Below are 19046 nucleotides of genomic sequence, written 5' to 3'. Positions count from 1 at the left end.
TGCGGAGGGGGCTTAAGCACCAGGCTGCTTACAGCCCCGGGACTGCAGGCCTCCTCAGAGGGGCTGAGGTTAAAGGTGTGACCAACGTGCAGAGGGGGCTTATCCAGGCCGGAGCACCAGGCTGCTTACAGCCCCGGGACTGCGCTGACTCTAAGCAGGAGCCTCGGAGAAGCCAGCTGCAGCGGAAGAGGAGGCCCTCATGGGAGCAGGGGAAGGGGCTGGGATAAAATGCGCTCTGTTTCTGTAAACTAGCACAAGAGAACAACGAGAAAGAGTCTAATGGGAACTTCTTGAAGTTAGGGGTCTAGCTTAATACAGTTTCTTTAAAATCTCTGGACCTTTTCTAAACCTGTCTTGAGGGGAGGCACTGAGTACCACTCATTTCTAGAACATCCACGCCAGCCACCCGCACACACCCTCGGGGACTGTGGAGGGGCAGCACCCCCTAGAGGCAGGTCAGAGGAAGGCCTAGGTGAGTCAGCCCTGGGGCCCAGCCCCCTTGAGGTCGGCCAAGCTGCACCTGGGCCAGGCAGGGAGGGTGGGAACTTTGGGGGAGGGACAGTCCGTCCAGGGAATAAATAACTGCAAGGGAGGGAGAGAATGCTGAGGACTTGCCTTGCTTTAGAGCAAGGGCCAAAGTGGAGCCGCAGAATGGAACGTGAGCACTAGAGGGGCCTCGGCGGGGTGTATAGCCTGTGGGAGCCGAGAGCGGAAGGCGCGGCAAGGTCAGACAGCAACCGGGAGCAGACTGCATCCTCACCTGGGCCCCCAAGGTTCCCACCATTGCTCCCCCATCATGGAACGAGCCCCCTCTCCCCCACCGCATTCCCAACTCAGGGCCACTGTAGCTCTGAGCCCTTTAGACCCAGAGGAGAGAGAGACCATGTACAGGGCCCCTGGCTCTTCAAGTTGGGAGTCCTTGACCTTGGAAAATCACCCCCAGGGTGGTGAAGAGGAGGGGCCATCTGTGTCCCGCATCAGCCACCAGGTGTCACTGATGTGTCTGTCTTAGGGGGAGGCTAATGTGCACACGTGGAAGAAGCTTCTGGAAGATCTCCGGGTGCCCGCCCCTCTCTCGGGTTTCTCAGGAACCTCTCTGGGGTGAAAAGGACTGGGTCGTCCCCACTGATAGAGAACAGATGGCAGGGGGGTGGTGGCTCTGCGCCCTCCACTGGGACACGGTGATCCCCAGGCATTAGGCCTCTTGTTCAGAGTGGCCACGGGGGCTGCAGGACCCCTTTGCACCCCACGGGCACGTCCCAGGGCTCTGACTCCCACCCCACTCCCCCTGGCTGATTCCTGGTTCCCCAGCCAGTCTTCTCCTGGACTGGTCCTCCCTGCTCTTCCTCTTGGAACAAGGAGGCCCCGTTAGGAGGGTGTGAGCTGCGTTCACCCTGGAGAGAGAGGGCCCAGCTCCTCCCCGTGAAGAGTAGGCCAGGTGCAGGCCCTTGCGGGAACCCTGCCCCCCTGCCCTCCCCTGGCCATGCCCTGCACTTCCTTTCTGGAGAACACGGGCCGGCGGCGATGTCTGGTGCCAGCGGACAGGTGGTGGAGCAGCACTTTGCAAGGCAGATCCTTGGCCAATGGGACCCGGGTGCTGTGGTCTTTTGGGGCCAGAGCTGCCCGCGCAGGAGGAGTCCCTGCAGGGCTTCCCGAACCCCACCTCTGGGCCACTCCGGACCGTTTTCTTGCTTCACCAGGGCCGAGATCCAGATGTCAGTCCAGGCCCAGACTTACCCAGGAGTGACAGTGAGGCAGGGCGAGCAGGGACTATGAAATTTTTAAACAGACACCTGTGCTCTGGGCCAGAGGGTCAGCATGCAGTGGGTGTCTCTGGGCTGGATGGCCCCCCCAAGGCCTGGGAGGTCTCGGTCCTGAGGCTGTGGCTCGTCCCGCCTCAGGAAGGTGGGCTGAGAAAGGCAAAGCGGGGAGAAAGACAGGGAGACAGAGAAGACGAGTGGTGGGCCCGGCGCCTGGGCCACCGTCTTCAAGGGCGATCGGAGAGGACGCAGGGCAGAGCGAGGCCTAGATGACCACGGACTGCAGCAGGCGGAAGCACATCATGAGGTCCAGCGGGATGGGCGGCTTCAGGTAGTTCCCGTCCAGCCTCAGGTAGCGCAGGTGTGGCACGTTCTCCAGATCTGAGAAGTCCCGGAAGGTGAACAGGTTGTAAGGGCAAATCTGGGTCCCGTTGATCTCTATGGAGAGAGAAGGGGAGAGGTGAGCAGGAGAGGAGGGCAGGGCCAGGGCCGAGGGGACTGAGATGAGGAAGGAGAGGGTGGGCGACTGAGAGTAAGGACTAGACTTCTCCCCGGAACTGGCCGACGGTAGGAATGTGTGACGCTGGATAGTCGACCCTTACCGCCAGGCCCGGTTTACTCGCTGTAAAATTAATTAATCAAGTTGGAATCGATCCACAGTGGTTACTGGAGATTTACTCTGAGGAGTCACGGAGGAAGAAAGCTGTGAGTTGAGCCTTCAAAGTTGGGTAGGATTATAGCAGGGGGAGGCCTGGGGCTGGGGTTTTGATAGAGGAACCTATTTGCATAGAGTTGTGGGGGCCAAAAGGATCATGGGAGAATCTGGGAGTAGTGAACAGCACAGTGTGATGAAATAGGGAGAGTGAGCTGGAAAGGTGAGCTGTGGCCCCAAATATGGTCGGCTTTCAGCGATTTCACTAAGGACAGGCTTTGATCTTCAGCCTGAGGACTGGTATTGAGCAGGGCTGCTGTTGTGACAGGGATGGTAGGATGTGTGAACGATGGTGTCCTGGGGGTGAAATCTGGAAGGAGCCGATCACGAGGCTTATACTGTAGAAAGACGGATCTAGCCGCAGTGGGGAGAGAGTGGGGTGAGGCGAGATCTGAGCCGGCAGGTGGGTGTGGGAGGGCCCTGTGGCCTGGACCTGGATGGGCAGAAAGTGGTCCCAGTAACTGACACAGGGCTGCCAGGAAGGGAAGGGGGTGTGGGGAGGGCACAGGGCCCACGGGGCAGGCTGAACCTATTGATTCTGACGTGATTACTGATTCTGGGTTTTCCAGTGGAAAATGAGATTTCATTTTCTCCTTCACCTCTTGCTAGATGACATCAGATGCAGCAACGAAATGAAGTTTTATTCCCCTAAGCCTGGCCTCATTTATCATCTGCGGGGTCGTTGTTGTTTTTCTCTCTTCACCACTGGGGCAGCAGAGAGAGCCTGACACAGGGATTTTCTTACAGCCTCTGTCACGTAGGCCTGTCACGGGACCGCCCTGATGCTCAGCTCCCAGACCAGTGAGTGCGTTGATATTTCCAATTTCACCCTCGGGAGGCTGGCTGTCCCCAGCAGCCTGTTCTTCCACCGGGACAGACCTGTCAGTTATGTGGCTTCTGGCTATACTTTCGGCCTCTCCAGCATCCCGGGGAGCGATGAGCGGCCTCCGTTTACTCCCTGAATGTGTTTCTTGCCAGATGTTAGAAGCCCCTCTCACTCTGCAATTATCCCAGACAAGTGAGCAAAGCCTGTTCTCCCCACCACTTGCTTCCAGGTTGTAGACATTCAACAATCTCCCTCACCCTCTTGGGCTGGGCAACTAAGGGTTCCTATGGTGATTCGAGGGGAGCTTCCCTTTCCCTTTGCCCCCTTCCTCCCAGCAGCGGCTGCACCCCTGATGTGCTTCAATGGCCAGGTCATACTGGTACTTTTGATTTTAAGCCTTTGTCCTGACGCTCAGCTCAGAGCTGACATTGCTGATGGAAGCAAAACTAGTCTGTTCTTTGGGGCTGCAATGGATACCTCACAGCCCAGGACCCTGTAAAAGCAGCCGAGGGGAGTCCTGCCTTCAGCGTACCGTCTTACACAACTAACTACTCCAGCTCCCCAGATAGTCTCTGAAAGCCCCCCACACCAGCGTGTTTTCCTGGCTGCCGCATTTTCACCAAGGGCAGATCCTGCATATGCAGTGGGGCCTTGACTTACAAGTGTCCCGACTAATGAGTTTTTTGAGATACCAGCTGTCTCTCGGCCGATTTTTTGCATTGAGTTGATAGAGTAATTTGAGTTAACGAGCTCCTTAAGAGCTCGGTCTCAGAACGAATTAAACTCATAAGTCAAGGCCCCACTGTACAGGGGTGGGCAAAAGCAGGCTTACAGTTGAAACAGCGTTTATTCTGTAGTATTATTTATTTATTAATTATTGTATTGTTGATCATTATTATGAACCTACTTTTGCCCACCCTGTCCGGCTGCCTCTCTGTGTATACCTTTTACAGATGCTTCAGAAGCTAGGCGCAGACTTGGGGGGATGCCATCTCACTCAGCTGCCAGTGTCCGCGGCGGACAGGCCCGGGCATTTCAGAGAGGGCATTTATTTTTTATTTTTTTCCAGAGTGGGCATGTAAATGTCACTGATCTGCTTTTAGGAGAATGTCCAGGACTGTATTCCGTGTCCACCCTATCGACAGATCTGGAGGGCAAAGGAGTTGGGGCTGATGAGAAGAGATGGAGGAAGAGAAGCGAGCACCCTCCAGCCATGGCATTCGGGGCACGGCATCCACGTTAAACGGCTACATCCTCATACCAAGTTGATGATATTATTACCATTCTCACTTTACAGAGGAGGGAACTTCCCAGGGAGGCCAACTATCTGTCCAAGCTCATGCAGATAGCGAGTGGTAAGGCCATGGTTTGAAGTCCAGTGTCAAGCAGGGTGTCTCTTGCACACCCCCACCCTGAGGCTCCTGAGAACAGGCTGACGTGGTGAGTCCCCAGCCTCCCGCCCCGGGCCTGGCCCCGCCTCCCCACTCACTCTCGATGTGGTTGTTGTTGAGGTACAGGTGCTCCAGCTTGTTGTTAATGGCAGGCACGCTGCTGATCTTGTTGTGGGACAGGTGGAGCACGAGCAGGTTGGAGAGGTTAAAGGAGTTCTTGGGGAGCCCCCTGTCGGACAGCTTGTTGTAGTTAAGGCGAATGAAGGCGAGGTTGGGGAAGGCCTTGAAGTATCCGTTAGGGATGGTCGCGATCTGGTTGCTGTCCAGGTAGAGCTGGTGAAGGGCTTTGGGGACCTTGGGGGGCATCTTCTTCAGTTCGTTGTGGGCCAGGTTGAGCTGCATGAGTTTCTTGAGGCCCTGGAAGGTGTCAGGCTTGAGGACGTTGTCGTTCAGCTGGTTGTGCTGGAGGTCCAGGAGCAGCAGGTTCTCCAGCTTGCTGAAGACCCCCGGGGGGATCTTGGAGATCTGGTTCTGGCTCAGCCTCAGCTGCTCCAGGTTCCGGGGCAGGGCGGAGGGCACCTCTTTCAGCTGGTTCTTCTCCATGTAGAGGAACGCCAGGCTGGGTAGCTTCTCCAGCACCTTCTGGTCCACCTTGCTGATCTTGTTGTTGTCCAGGTTGACCCACCGCAGGTCCGAGGCGTTCTTGAAGGACTCCACTGGGAGCTCAGTTATGAAGTTGTTTTGGAGATAGAGGTAATGGATGCGGGGTGGGATGACAGGCACCTTCCTGAGGTTGCGGCTGTCGCAGTAGAGGGCAGATGGGAAGTCATGGGGGCAGTAGCATTCCCGGGGACAGTCAGGAAAGAGAGACGGAGGGCCTGGCGGGAGGGGAGGAGGCAGGTCGGTAGGCTTCGATGGTGTGGGCCTGGGCCTCGGCCTGGGCCTGGGCCTGCCCCCGGGTTTTGGTCGTCTTGTTGGCTGACCTTTGGTCACTGAGGCCAAGATGAGGAGAAGTGGGAGGAGCAAGGAGAGAGATGACCTCATGATCTGGGTGATGCACCTGCAGGGAGAGATGCGGAAGGTCATTAGCCAGTTGGGCCTCAGCAACTAGAGGCCATGACTTTGCACCTGCTAGAATGCAAAGTGGCTGGGACGGCTTCCGGGGGGCTCTGGAGGGGCCTGTGGGAGCATTTCCCTGTTCACCTGATTCTAGCAGGTGAGAAAGTAACCAGGGCTCGAGGGCCTGGGTTCCCTGCCGGAGGCCTCGCCACCCAATGTGCTCAGCCCGCGCTGGGAGGGAGCCCTCCTGCAGAAAGCACACGGGCGGGGAAGCAGGAGTCCCGCGCTTGCCCTCCAGCCCCCAGTCTCCCCCTCTGCAGCGCGAGAAAATCAGTCCTGTCCTCGTAAGAGGGAGTTAGGGCATATGAGCCATGGAGTCCTGGGGTGTTACAATCCAGACGTGTCCTTAGAGATCACACAGCTCAATGGTTTTCAAATGGTGCCCCATTTCTATGGAGGGAGGGAGACCAAGGAGCTGGCCCTGGGACACCCAGCTCACTCCTGTGCCAACCTGAGCAGCTCTGTGTTATTTTAATCTGATATATATCTACATCCACATCCACATCCACATCCACATCTCTATCTCTATCTCTATCTCTATCTCTATCTCTATCTCTATCTCTATCTCTATCTATATCTATATCTATATCTATCTATGTTTAACCAAAGCACTCATTTGAAAAATAAAGTTGCATTGCTAAAAACTGGTTTGAAATCCACCAATGACGTGCAGACTCTACTGTTTATAAACACTGAGTACTGGAGGGAGGAAGTGGCTGCCGAGGCCAGGAAGTTATTTAATAGCAGGGCCAGGGCTCCTGCCTTCCAGGGTGGGGCCCGTGGAGATCCTGGGAAGGAAGGAAAGTGCTTCAGACACGTGTGTGTCCCCCCTGCTTGTCCCTCACCCACTGCACTCGGCTCAGCGAACACTGGCCCTTGCCAGCAGGATACACACCAAGAATTCCCCCACAGATGTGGAGGCTTCTGGAAAGAAAACAAGGAAGAGCTTGAAAGCTGTGGGGAAACCACTTTCATTTCTTGTGGCCTGTTATTGCTGCTCTCTCTTTTTTTTTTTTTAAATATGTTTTTATTGATTTCAGAGAGAGGAAGGGAGAGGGAGAGAGAAACATCAATGAGAGAGAAACATCGATTGGCTGCCTCCTGCACAGGCCCCACTAAGGCTCGAGGCCACAACCCTGGCATGTGCCCTGACCAGAGTCAAACCCACAGCCTCCTGTGCATGGGATGGTGCTCAACCAACGGAGCCACACCGGCTGGGAGGCATGGCTGTTCTATGCACTGGAGTCGGTCTGTGGAGGGACCAAGAAGAGCTTCCTGCTAGCCCCAGTGACAGGGGAATAGGTTGCTGGAGGATATTTTGGGGTTGCCCTTCCCATTGTCCCCAATAGGACCATGTGGTTCTAGTTGAACTAAGCTGGGAAAATAGCAATAGACTCAGGCTAGCAGACGCATAGTGGCAGCTCCCATAGGCCTCTCCCCTGGCCTGACTGGGAAGGGCCCGGGAAGGAGGTTCATGTACCACCCCCTCCCCAGAGCCCTCATCCTTATGATACCCCTCTGGTCTCCAGGTCTGTCGTCATTCCCACATTGCTTCTCCAGGCCACTCTGGCTGCTTCTTCACAATTGTGGTGTCTGCCCCGCCCCCTTCAGGGATCTGGGACACCCTGGGGATGCAGGCTTCCTGGGGTTCTCTGAGATAGATTGGGCTCGAGTGTGTCCCCTGCTGCATCCAGACCCTGTGATCACTGCCTCTGTCCAGGCCACCCGCTCTCTTTCCTTTGAGCCCGCATCCACTGAGACTCTTGCCTGCACGAGTGGCTGACTCAGTGCCGGCTTTGCTCCGAGGAAGACAATAGAAGCCCCTCCCCAGCTGCTCAGTTCCCAGCTAGGTGCTCCGAAGGAGCTGAATGTAAAAAGAAACAGGAGAGAAGGCAGAGCACAAGCCTGGAGGGTCGGAGGGAGTCTCCCACACTTTTCACATGCACATCCTGACTTCCAGCCTGCATACATGTGCACACACACACACACACACTTCTCTGCACACACACACATACACACTTCTCTGCATACACACACACACACACTTCTCTGCATACACACATACACACTTCTCTGTGCACACACATACACACTTCTCTGCACACACATACACACTTCTCTGCATACATACACACACACACTTCTCTGCATACACACATACACACTTCTCTGTGCACACACATACACACTTCTTTGCACACACATACACACGTCTCTGCATACAGACACATACACACTTCTCTGTGCACACACACTTCTATACCATACACAGAGGCAAACTCATGTTTGTACGTGCTCTGTGTGCCTGTGTAAGCCCGTATATATAGTACCCTGAGCACAGGAAGGAAGAAGGGAGGGACGGAGGGGAGGCAGACAGACACACTAGGACCGTGGTCGGCAAACTGTGGCTCGCGAGCCACATGCGGCTCTTTGGCCCCTTGAGTGTGGCCCTTCCTAAGCCTTAGGAGTACCCTAATTAAGTTAATAACAATGTACCTACCTATATCATTTAAGTTTAAAAAATTTGGCTCTCAAAAGAAATTTCAATCATTGTACTGTTGATATTTGGCTCTGTTGACTAATGAGTTTGCTGACCACTGGCCTAGGAGGAAGCAGGGAAGAGATTGCCTGCAGCCTCTGTTGCCTCTCCACCTCCCTCTAAAGTGGTCTCTGCCCAGGCCGGCTCCCCCTCGGGGACCAAGAGGGCCCCTTTTCCTGGGCCTCCGGTCACAAAGGAGCTGCTGTTGGATTCTCGCTTTATCTACAGTCAGGGCTACAACAGTCCCAGGGACACATGAGAGGACGGGAAAGAGAAGACAGTCATCGTAAAACTACACTTGGAGTCGTGTGGCCGGACCAATGCCACTTGATGAACCATGAATTAATATTTCACAAGTCCTGTAATTTTCTTGACAACTAGAGGCCTGGTGCATGAAATACGTGCCCTGGTGGGGGAGGGGGGCTCAGCCCGGCCTGTGCCCTCTCACAGTCCAGGACCCCTTGCTCCTTACTGCCCACCTGCTCACTGCTCCTTAGCGCTGCCTGCCGTGGAGGAGGGAGAGGCTCCTGCCACCACCGCTGTGCTCACCAGCTGTGAGCCCGGCTTCTGGCTGAGTAGCGCTCCCCCTGTGGGATCTCACTGACCACCAGGGGGCAGCTCCTGCATTGAGCATCTGCCCCCTGGTGGTCAGTGCGCATCATAGCGACCGGTCATTCTAGTCGTTCTGCCATAACGGTTGCTTAGGCTTTTATTATATAGATAACACCATCATTTTGCATATCAATTTTAAGGAGGCAGTTAGAGCATTACTATACTAAATACAAACATTTTAAAAAGCCCCAATTGTTGTGACCCTGAAACTTTTTGTTTGGGCATTTATTTCCTTATCCCCCAGAAACCTGAAATAAACAAACAATCTCTCATGATGGGAGAAGCCCTGCCCCAAAGAGGCTCCCCAGTTTCCTGGCCTCACTCTGTCAGCACAGCTTCTGCTGGGTCCTGGGCCCCGAGTTAAGCAGGAAACCGGTCCAGAGCTTCCAGCGGGATCCCACTCTGCGAGTGACCCAGGCCTTGCCAGGGCTGTTTCTCAGTGGCTCCAGGCCTCATGGGCAGGTGTGACAGGGTCACGGTGAGTCACAGCTCTACCTGCACACCAGCCCCCCACTCCTTCCCTCAGAAATGAACACAGGCCTTACTCACGCCCACCGCCCTCCCTCCCACACCCTTCAGGAAGTTAGGATCTGCCCACAGTCCTGAGCCTCTACATTCAGACCTTGGGGGGCTGGCCAGGCCCCTCCCACAGCAGATGGGGGCTCCCTAGGAAAAGCTGGGGGCGCTGCTCTCAGGAGAGACTGGGTCTGTTAACTCCCTTTCTCTTAGCCTGTGCAGAACCACCCTGTGTGCTCGTGGACATTTGAGCCGCCACGCCTCTTTCTTGGGGAAATAGCGTTCATTTCTAGGGCTTTTCTCACCCGGCAACGCCTCTTCCCGCTGGGGCCTGGCCCTGGAGGGAAGTCCTGACAGCGCAGCTCTGGCATGCACTGTCCTGTCCTAAATCCTGAACTCCTCGGGGACTCACCGTTCCCCTGCCAAAGCCCAAGGTCACGCTTTCTCATGCTGCTGCCTTCCAGAAGCTTCTGCCCAATCGTACGCTCTCTTAGGGTGGGTCCCAAGTGTGTGTGATTTTTAAATTTCTCCCACCTCCCAGCCTTCTGCTGAGCTCAGAGCTCCGTCGCTGAGCGCTGGGGGGCCAGACACGCTGCCCAGCGGGCCCTGTTAGGCTCTCAGAACGCTGCTGCCCTAGGGGGACTGCCATCGCTTTGCCCAGCTCAAAATTCAGTCTCTCCCTTTAAGAACATTTCCTAAGAGTGTTTGAAGTGTGAATGTCAGTTCCAGGATTGGAGATCTGGGCTTGCATCCCGCCCTGCCCCTCCGCCCCAGGCCTCAGGCTCCCCATCCCCGTGAGGATCAGATGAGGTCATGCACACGAAGGCCTGTCAGAGCGCCTAAGCTCTGCAAATGGCAGGGGCTTCACTCATCCACCGATTTGTTTATAAAAGAGCAGATGCCCCAGAGGCTGATTGTAAAGCGAGCTCGCCTCATCTCTATCTAGCCTGCCATAACGGTTGCTTAGGCTTTTATTATATAGATAACACCATCATTTTGCATATCAATTTTAAGGAGGCAGTTAGAGCATTACTATACTAAATACAAACATTTTAAAAAGCCCCAATTGTTGTGACCCTGAAACTTTTTGTTTGGGCATTTATTTCCTTATCCCCCAGAAACCTGAAATAAACAAACAATCTCTCATGATGGGAGAAGCCCTGCCCCAAAGAGGCTCCCCAGTTTCCTGGCCTTGCTCTGTCAGCACAGCTTCTGCCGGGTCCTGGGCCCCGAGTTAAGCAGGAAACCGGTCCAGAGCTTCCAGCGGGATCCCACTCTGCGAGTGACCCAGGCCTTGCCAGGGCTGTTTCTCAGTGGCTCCAGGCCTCATGGGCAGGTGTGACAGGGTCACGGTGAGTCACAGCTCTACCTGCACACCAGCCCCCCACTCCTTCCCTCAGAAATGAACACAGGCCTTACTCACGCCCACCGCCCTCCCTCCCACACCCTTCAGGAAGTTAGGATCTGCCCACAGTCCTGAGCCTCTACATTCAGACCTTGGGGGGCTGGCCAGGCCCCTCCCACAGCAGATGGGGGCTCCCTAGGAAAAGCTGGGGGCGCTGCTCTCAGGAGAGACTGGGTCTGTTAACTCCCTTTCTCTTAGCCTGTGCAGAACCACCCTGTGTGCTCGTGGGCATTCGAGCTGCCACGCCTCTTTCTCGGGGAAATAGCGTTCATTTCTAGGGCTTTTCTCACCCGGCAACGCCTCTTCCCGCTGGGGCCTGGCCCTGGAGGGAAGTCCTGACAGCGCAGCTCTGGCATGCACTGTCCTGTCCTAAATCCTGAACTCCTCGGGGACTCACCGTTCCCCTGCCAAAGCCCAAGGTCACGCTTTCTCATGCTGCTGCCTTCCAGAAGCTTCTGCCCAATCGTACGCTCTCTTAGGGTGGGTCCCAAGTGTGTGTGATTTTTAAATTTCTCCCACCTCCCAGCCTTCTGCTGAGCTCAGAGCTCCGTCGCTGAGTTGAGAACCGCTGGTCTAGCTCATGAACCCATTCATTTCACGTTCAAATGCCCAGGACTGGTGCAATACACAGGCTCGGGGCAGGGCTGGGCTGAGGTCCACACGGGATTTCCAAGTCACTGGGGGAAAGTTGAAGGGTAATTGGTTTTGTATGGAGAGTCGGGAATTGGGGTTGGCTGGGCACACGTTGGGTGTGTCTCCCCGTTAAAGGAATACTCCACACGGCTTACTGGCATCCTTTCTTTCTTGTCAGATTCCCTGCCTAGTTGGTCACCCTTAAACCTCCATGGCTTAACCCAGCCACCACCCTGCCGTGGGAAATGCGGCTGCCCCCTGCCCCGGAGCCACACCCAGGGACATGGGCGTGACCCTCATTCTTGATTCCCATTCCCGATTCCCGCCTCAGAGCTCCGTCGCTGAGCGCTGGGGGGCCAGACACGCTGCCCAGCGGGCCCTGTTAGGCTCTCAGAACGCTGCTGCCCTAGGGGGACTGCCATCGGGCAGGGCTGGGCTGAGGTCCACACGGGATTTCCAAGTCACTGGGGGAAAGTTGAAGGGTAATTGGTTTTGTATGGAGAGTCGGGAATTGGGGTTGGCTGGGCACACGTTGGGTGTGTCTCCCCGTTAAAGGAATACTCCACACGGCTTACTGGCATCCTTCTTTCTTTCTTGTCAGATTCCCTGCCTAGTTGGTCACCCTTAAACCTCCATGGCTTAACCCAGCCACCACCCTGCCGTGGGAAATGGGGCTGCCCCCTGCCCCGGAGCCACACCCAGGGACATAGGCGTGACCCTCATTCTCGATTCCCGCCTTTCTGTTCCACATTCCAGCTTCTGAGAGCCACCCTGCAGCCCAGGGGGAGGGGGGAGCCAGGAGGGTCAGGTGGTCTCTGCCCAGGTGAGCAGGAGCCAGGGGCCACCTAGAGGTTGCCTGAGAGCCTTTTGAGGCCTGTGAGTAGGGCTTGTGAGGCCGGAGGTGATGGGAGGGCTGATATGGGCACACGATGAATTCAGTGGGGACATTGCCCAGCTGCCCCTTTCCTGGGGGCACAATCTGCAGCTGCCACTCATACACAATCCGCAATCCGGATAAGTTTTGGCCGACATAAGTTTTAGCTTGACTGGGACTGTGGGGGGAGAGCTTCGCGGTGTAAACTCTCCCCGGGAGGAGGGCTCTCTGCCTGCCCACCACTGCCTAGTTGCCCAACCTGCTCTCGGCCTCAGTTTTATCACCTGTGAAAGGGGTTAATAAAATTGTCCCTATCCCTGCATTCCTCACCCAGTTGTTGTCAGAGCAAGTGTGATAAGTCACTTTAAAATGTGCTGCAGAGGGGTAGGGAGGGTGGGGAAGGCACAGCACTGAGCTGGCTCTGCTCCTGGACTCGCCATCTCCTGTCTGCGGGCCTGGGTGCTTGCAGATCGGGGGCCTAACCCTATATATACCCTTCAGCTTCGTCACTGGGTGCTCTTGGGCAAACCTCTTACCTTGACTAAGCTCGCTCACTCATCTGTAAAATGGGCACATTAAAACCTTTCTGTGGTGATTTGAGGGTTAAATGAGTAAATGTGTGTAAAGTGAGTGCTCCCTGAACATTAAGCTGTTGTTAGGAGCAATGGGGTGGCTTTCTCTCCAGCCTGGCCGGAGGGCAGCTCAGCGCCTCACCAGGTGGCAGGCATCCTGGCAGGTGGATAGGGGTTCATGGGTCTCCCTCCCCCCAGTTCCTTCACACAGAGCGACTTCCTCTCGCTTGGGGCCTGTGTGTGAGACCACATTGGGGTCTGAGAACCAACTAATTGGAGAGACCATAGAATCCCCAGCCACCTGGACCACTCACTCTGTCCTCCAATACACTACCCCACCCCCCTTTCTGCCACAGGTAAAGGGATGAGGAGAGGGGAGGCACAAGGTGGCTTCCCATGTGACCCATGATTCCCATCCCAACCTCCCACATCTGGCTTTTTTTGCCCATTCCAGCCTTGAATCGCCCCTCACATGCCCAGTAAATGGGGATGCCCACTGGGCAGACCTTGTTGTCCAGCCCATCTCCCCGTGAGGCCATCAGAACAGACAGTGATTGGGCGGGAGGAGAGGGGTCTGGCCGGGAGGGGAAGGGGCCCAGTGCAGTGCCTCAGGCTCAGGGCAGGCAGAGGAGCAGGTGGGAGGAATCTTTCTCTCCAGGATGCTCCTCGTGATGTGGCAGCCGGTGCTTGCAAGGAGGATGGAGGGGAGAGCTCACAGGGGATCTTTCCTGGGTCAGCACCAACTCCCACTCCCCGAGGAGGTGGCCCACATGGGGCGCTCTGGTCCTCCTCCATCAGATAGTCCTTGTCCAGGAAACCACGAAGCCCTTCTGCCCAGCCAGCAACGCCATGAGCCCCGGGCTCTTTGGTCCCCACACAGGTCTCCCTCAGGCGCCTGATCCAGGGTCTCCAGCCCTGGCTGGCCATCTGTACTAACACAGTGACAGATTCCCAGGTCTGTGTTCAGCGGGTCTGGAGCAAGGGGTCCAGACTTCAGTGTTTTCAGTAAGTCCCCTCACAATCCCCCCTCCCCTGCCCCCAGATGATTGTGAAGATCTGCAGCCATATCTGGAGGCCCTGATCTAGCCCTCCTCCCCCTGCCTCCCTCGCCTGGGGACAACTCTCCCTTGTTGAGGTGGACAGGGGTCACCTATTTGGAAACAAGCCCCATTCAGTTACCCTCCCGTTTCCCCTCCCCGACTCACTGAAAAACTACAGAACTATCGTTTTTCCTCTGCTGCAAAGACTCCTGGGATAATTATGAAATGGTTTAAAGAGAGCTTTTGTCAGGCTGCCTGCAGAAAAATGAACTGCCTCCTGAGCTGGGGATTGGGACCTCCAAGGCTCGGAACCTGGATCCTTTCTTCTCTTTCTTTCCCAAAGCCGGTGGCCTTGAATCGCCCCTCACATGCCCAGTAAATGGGGATGCCCACTGGGCAGACCTTGTTGTCCAGCCCATCTCCCCGTGAGGCCATCAGAACAGACAGTGATTGGGCGGGAGGAGAGGGGTCTGGCCGGGAGGGGAAGGGGCCCAGTGCAGTGCCTCAGGCTCAGGGCAGGCAGAGGAGCAGGTGGGAGGAATCTTTCTCTCCAGGATGCTCCTCGTGATGTGGCAGCCGGTGCTTGCAAGGAGGATGGAGGGGAGAGCTCACAGGGGATCTTTCCTGGGTCAGCACCAACTCCCACTCCCCGAGGAGGTGGCCCACGTGGGGCGCTCTGGTCCTCCTCCATCAGATAGTCCTTGTCCAGGAAACCACGAAGCCCTTCTGCCCAGCCAGCAACGCCATGAGCCCCGGGCTCTTTGGTCCCCACACAGGTCTCCCTCAGGCGCCTGATCCAGGGTCTCCAGCCCTGGCCGGCCATCTGTACTAACACAGTGACAGATTCCCAGGTCTGTGTTCAGTGGGTCTGGAGCAAGGGGTCCAGACTTCTGTGTTTTCAGTAATTGTGAAGATCTGCAGCCATATCTGGAGGCCCTGATCTAGCCCTCCTCCCCCTGCCTCCCTCGCCTGGGGACAACTCTCCCTTGTTGAGGTGGACAGGGGTCACCTATTTGGAAACAAGCCCCATTCAGTTACCCTCCCGTTTCCCCTCCCCGACTCACTGAAAAACTACAGAACTATCGTTTTTCCTCTGCTGCAAAGACTCCTGGGATAATTATGAAATGGTTTAAAGAGAGCTTTTGTCAGGCTGCCTGCAGAAAAATGAACTGCCTCCTGAGCTGGGGATTGGGACCTCCAAGGCTCGGAACCTGGATCCTTTCTTCTCTTTCTTTCCCAAAGCCAGTGGTTTGGACCAGTGAGACAGAACTTCAGAGCAGCCGGGAGGGTCCTGTGCAGGTTGGAAAGCGCGGTTTTCTCCCTCCGACCCAATTAAGGTCTAAAGGATGAGGAAACCCTCCCAACTCCTGCTCTTGTTCGTGTCCTCCCTGCTCTGCCTACGCTCAGCACATGATTTTCGTTGGCTCTGCCACCTCAGTGGGAAGGCACGCTTTCTCTCTGCTCTTATGGCCGGAGAGGCGCATGAGAGGGTGAGACAAGATGCAGTGTGTGTGTGTGTGTGTGTGTGTGTGTGTGTAGAATGAAAGTGCAGCCCCCGTGCAACTTGTGTGCGTGCCTGTGACAGTATATGAAAGGTACAGAGACGTGGGTTCTGGATTCCGGTTTCTATGGAAATACGTGATGTGTAAAAATACTACGTGCAGCATAACTCCGTGCTACAACCTACATCTGTACCAAGAAAGTTCAACTTTCGCAGCCAGCAAATACACAGGGAGAGGATGATGGAGAGAGGGAAGAAGCCACGAGGAAGGCTGACTTGAGCTCATTTGAAAGGAAGCAGGAGACGGAGATGAGATCAGTAACCAGGCTGCCCAGGGCAGGACACTGGCTGGAGGAAGGGGGCTTCCTCCCCATCTCCCACGGGGCTTACCTGCACACACCTGCCTCTGCTCCCAGCTCCGGGTGAGTCCCCGGCAAGGCTCACAGCTCAAGGCTCCCTCCGCTTCCCCCCACCCAGCGGTGGAGCTGTGGCAGCAGACAGCCCGCTGGAAGTTCTGACCTCCCGGTGGTGTGAGCGTGCTTGTGTTTGCCTGACTGTTCTTCTACCAGATCCTATTGGGGTGGGGAGGCTAGGTTAGGGGGAGGGACAGGCCGATTGGAGGGAGGGAGGGGAGGAGGGAGGGAGGAGAGCAGAGAGGGAGGGAGCTTGGGAAAGGAGGAATGACAACAATAAAGTCTTTATTTGGCAGCCAAAGCTCCCAAAGACTTCGTCCACACATCATGCCCACTAACAAACTCATCTTTAATAGCATTTCCTTCTGCTGCCGTTGCTTCTGGGGGGGGAGACCGTTTGACCCTTGTTTGGAAAACAAGCCAAAATAACAGAGGAAAAGGCACCGAAAAGCAAACTCTGTGTGGGCCAGGGCTGGATGGCTGGGTCCACACCAGCCTGTTTCATCCCGCCTCCTAACAATTTCATTCTACACCACACACACACACACACACACACACACACACACACACACACACACACACGGGCTTCTCCCCAGTCACCTGCACGTCCCCCGCTCCCCTGGGTCAAATTTCCAAACCAGTGAGGGGTGTGGGGCATTTTCTCTTTTCCTCCGTCATCTTCTTCAGGAGGTTGCTGAGGAGCTGGCGCCTCCCTGAGCAGTGAGCGGGCACAGGAGATAGATAGCCTTGGTTTTGTTGCCAGAGGACCAGAGAGGGAAAAGCCTGGCCTGGAGTCACACAGCAAACTACGGCAGAATTAAGATTTGATATCAGACCAGGTCACTGCCCCTCGTCCAGGTGGACAGTGTCCGTGTCTTCTCTCAGCTTCCCCGTCTGTGTCACACTCAGGAGAGAATTAGGGGCTGTATGGGCATCACACAGCGACATGGAGGAATCCAAAGGTCCCCAGTCCACGTCATCCCAGGAGACCCGTTCAAGTCCGACTATTCCTCGGCCAATTTTCCTCAATGAAAACATGGTGATGCACACGGAGCAGCCCATCCAAACCTCCTGCCACCCCAGCCGACTCCTTAGGAACGTCAACGACACTCTTTCTGTCCGCAGGCCCACGGAGAGCTGAAGGGCCCAGTGACAGGGAGCTGCCGCCAGCCCTCCCAGTCGGGGGCACAGAACATTAAACCCAAGGCCAGCAGCCCTGGACGCCACCATTGACAAGCGAGCTGATCGTGGGCAAGGCACTTACTCGTGTGGAGCCTCAGTTTCCTTACCTATGAAATGGGATGATTCCCAGCTCACAGGTTGGAAGATGACAGGATGTACGTATGAGAGCACTTTATAAACTGGACGATGTTAGGATTACGAGGTGAGTGTGGCGAATGGTAGGCAGCCTAAGAAACAGAAGGAAAAGTAAAACGGGGACCTTCTCTCCCCACCTTGCTTCCGCCCCCGAGCGTGAGCTTTCCTCACCTGTGGGAGGTCTGGCAGGGAGTCAGTGCGACCCTCTTGGAGTCACAGGCGCCCTGAATGTGCCAAGCCGCTCAGGCATTTTATTTTTCATCCCAATGAAATAGGCCCCCTCCTGCAGCCTGAGGACATCACCCCTCGATTTGATTTGCTAGTTTCCCTTAGTGGGTGGGTGGTAAGAAAGGGGAGCAAGGTACAGTGATGTGCAGGGGGATGGGCAAGGGGTGGGGGGAGGGGTTAGACAGGTGCAGGGGGTGTGACTGGACCCATTTCCACGGGGCCCCTCCAAGCACCCAGAGTCCACGCTCATCAGCATGGCCGATGGCCGATGGCCGGCTCTAAACCCTTCCTCATCCACTGTGTCTCTGTCCCTCCCTGGTCTTTCCCTGGCCCGGCCTCGCAGAGAGAATTGCCATGAAGGAAAGAGAGCGCCAGGGGCTGTTAAGGATGTCAGGACTGTGCTAATTGGCGGCCTGTGGGTCTCATATGGCTTGAGGACTCAATAAGTTTCTTGATAGCGTATTAATAATAAAGCCTTTTTATTACGGAAAATTTAAAACATACACATTTACTCAGAATGGTGTTAACCCCGTGTTCCCCATGCCCCACTTTCACTAGTACCAACTCATGGTCCATCCTGTTCCATCCGTGCCCCATACCCCCTCCCACAGAGCGCTTGAAGCATCAGTACTTTTTTTTTTTAATCCTCAACTGAGGATATTTTCTCCATTGCTTTTCAGAGAGAGTGGGAGGAAGGGAGAGAAAGAGAGAGAGAGAGAGAGAGAGAGTGAGAGAGAGAGAAACATTTATGTGAGAGACACATCCGCCGGTTGCCTCCTGCAGGTGCCCCGACTGGGGGTGGGGATCAAACTGGAAACCCAGGTACGTGCCCTTGACCAGGAATTGAACCGACCACCCTTTGTGCACCAGCTGATGCTCTAACCACTGAGCACACCGGCCAGAGCAAAGCATTGATACTTTAAAAAACTGGATTTGAAGCTACTTAGGAAGGAAAGACACTTCCTAGTCCAGCACAGGCACCCTTCCTCCATGCTGTCTTGTCAGAGTTGAGGGCCTAGATGACCTCACTCAGCCGCTGACCCGCCTGCCCTGGAAGATGTCTGAGGTCACAACCACTGGTCAAAGGTCCACCACTGAGAAATGGAGGGAGTTGGGACGAATCAGGTCGCCCGAAGGGGTAAGGTGTCAGGTGTTCCCCACCAGCCTGCCTTTCTCACCGTCTTGACAGGAGACAAAATGGCGTCGAGGGTGGGAGACCAGGCCTGGGTTACTGAGACCTGGTTGTGCCTCGTACCTGCTGTCCGAACCCGAAACCCAGGTAGGTGCCCTCGCCTGGGACTCAGACCCTCCCGCTTCGTGCACGGCCGCGGCTCTGCCACTGAGCATTGAAGGGTATCAGAGCTTCACCTTGGCGATGTCTCTCCTCTTTCTGGCCTCAGCCCGTCCTGTGACATGCGAGGCTGTGCTAGCACCTCTGAGTTCTCTCCGAGCAGTCCTGTGAAGGGAGCCTGAGGCTGGGCTCGGCATCCAGGGTTGGATTCCCACCCTGCTGCCCCCCAGCTGCCCGGCAAGCAGATCTCCACCGCCTGCCTCCCAGGTCACCCTGCCCACCTGCCGCCGAGCACAC

At 55.8% G+C, this 19046-nt stretch overlaps 1 protein-coding gene across 2 annotated transcripts; it reads right to left on the bottom strand.

The window, feature by feature from the left end:
• Positions 1–1762: 1762 nt before the first annotated feature.
• On the bottom strand, positions 1763–16055 carry PRELP (proline/arginine-rich end leucine-rich repeat protein). Of its 2 annotated transcripts, none has more exons than XM_005878568.2 (3): positions 15891–16055; positions 4788–5749; positions 1763–2198 (listed from the first exon to the last, which is right to left on the bottom strand). In XM_005878568.2, exons 2-3 carry the CDS (start codon positions 5731–5733, stop codon positions 2026–2028), a joined length of 1119 nt encoding a protein of 372 aa, XP_005878630.1. In that variant the 5' UTR covers positions 5734–5749; positions 15891–16055; the 3' UTR covers positions 1763–2025. The 2 variants fall into 2 exon arrangements, with proteins under 2 accessions (XP_005878630.1, XP_005878631.1); XM_005878569.2 differs by having other exon boundaries at positions 15901–16055.
• Positions 16056–19046: the final 2991 nt, after the last annotated feature.

This window comes from Myotis brandtii, unplaced genomic scaffold (genome assembly GCF_000412655.1).
Source record: "Myotis brandtii unplaced genomic scaffold, ASM41265v1 scaffold566, whole genome shotgun sequence".
NCBI lineage: Eukaryota > Metazoa > Chordata > Mammalia > Chiroptera > Vespertilionidae > Myotis > Myotis brandtii.
This window is presented reverse-complemented; position numbering and strand designations above follow the sequence as displayed.

Bases quoted from the DNA above. Each gene is read 5' to 3' on its own strand.
- PRELP (XM_005878568.2), bottom strand. From the start codon at position 5,733: ATGAGGTCATCTCTCTCCTTGCTCCTCCCACTTCTCCTCATCTTGGCC. The intron at 2,199-4,787 runs GTGAGTGGGGAG...CTCTCTCCATAG, and splicing joins CAACAACAACCACATCGAGA to AGATCAACGGGACCCAGATT.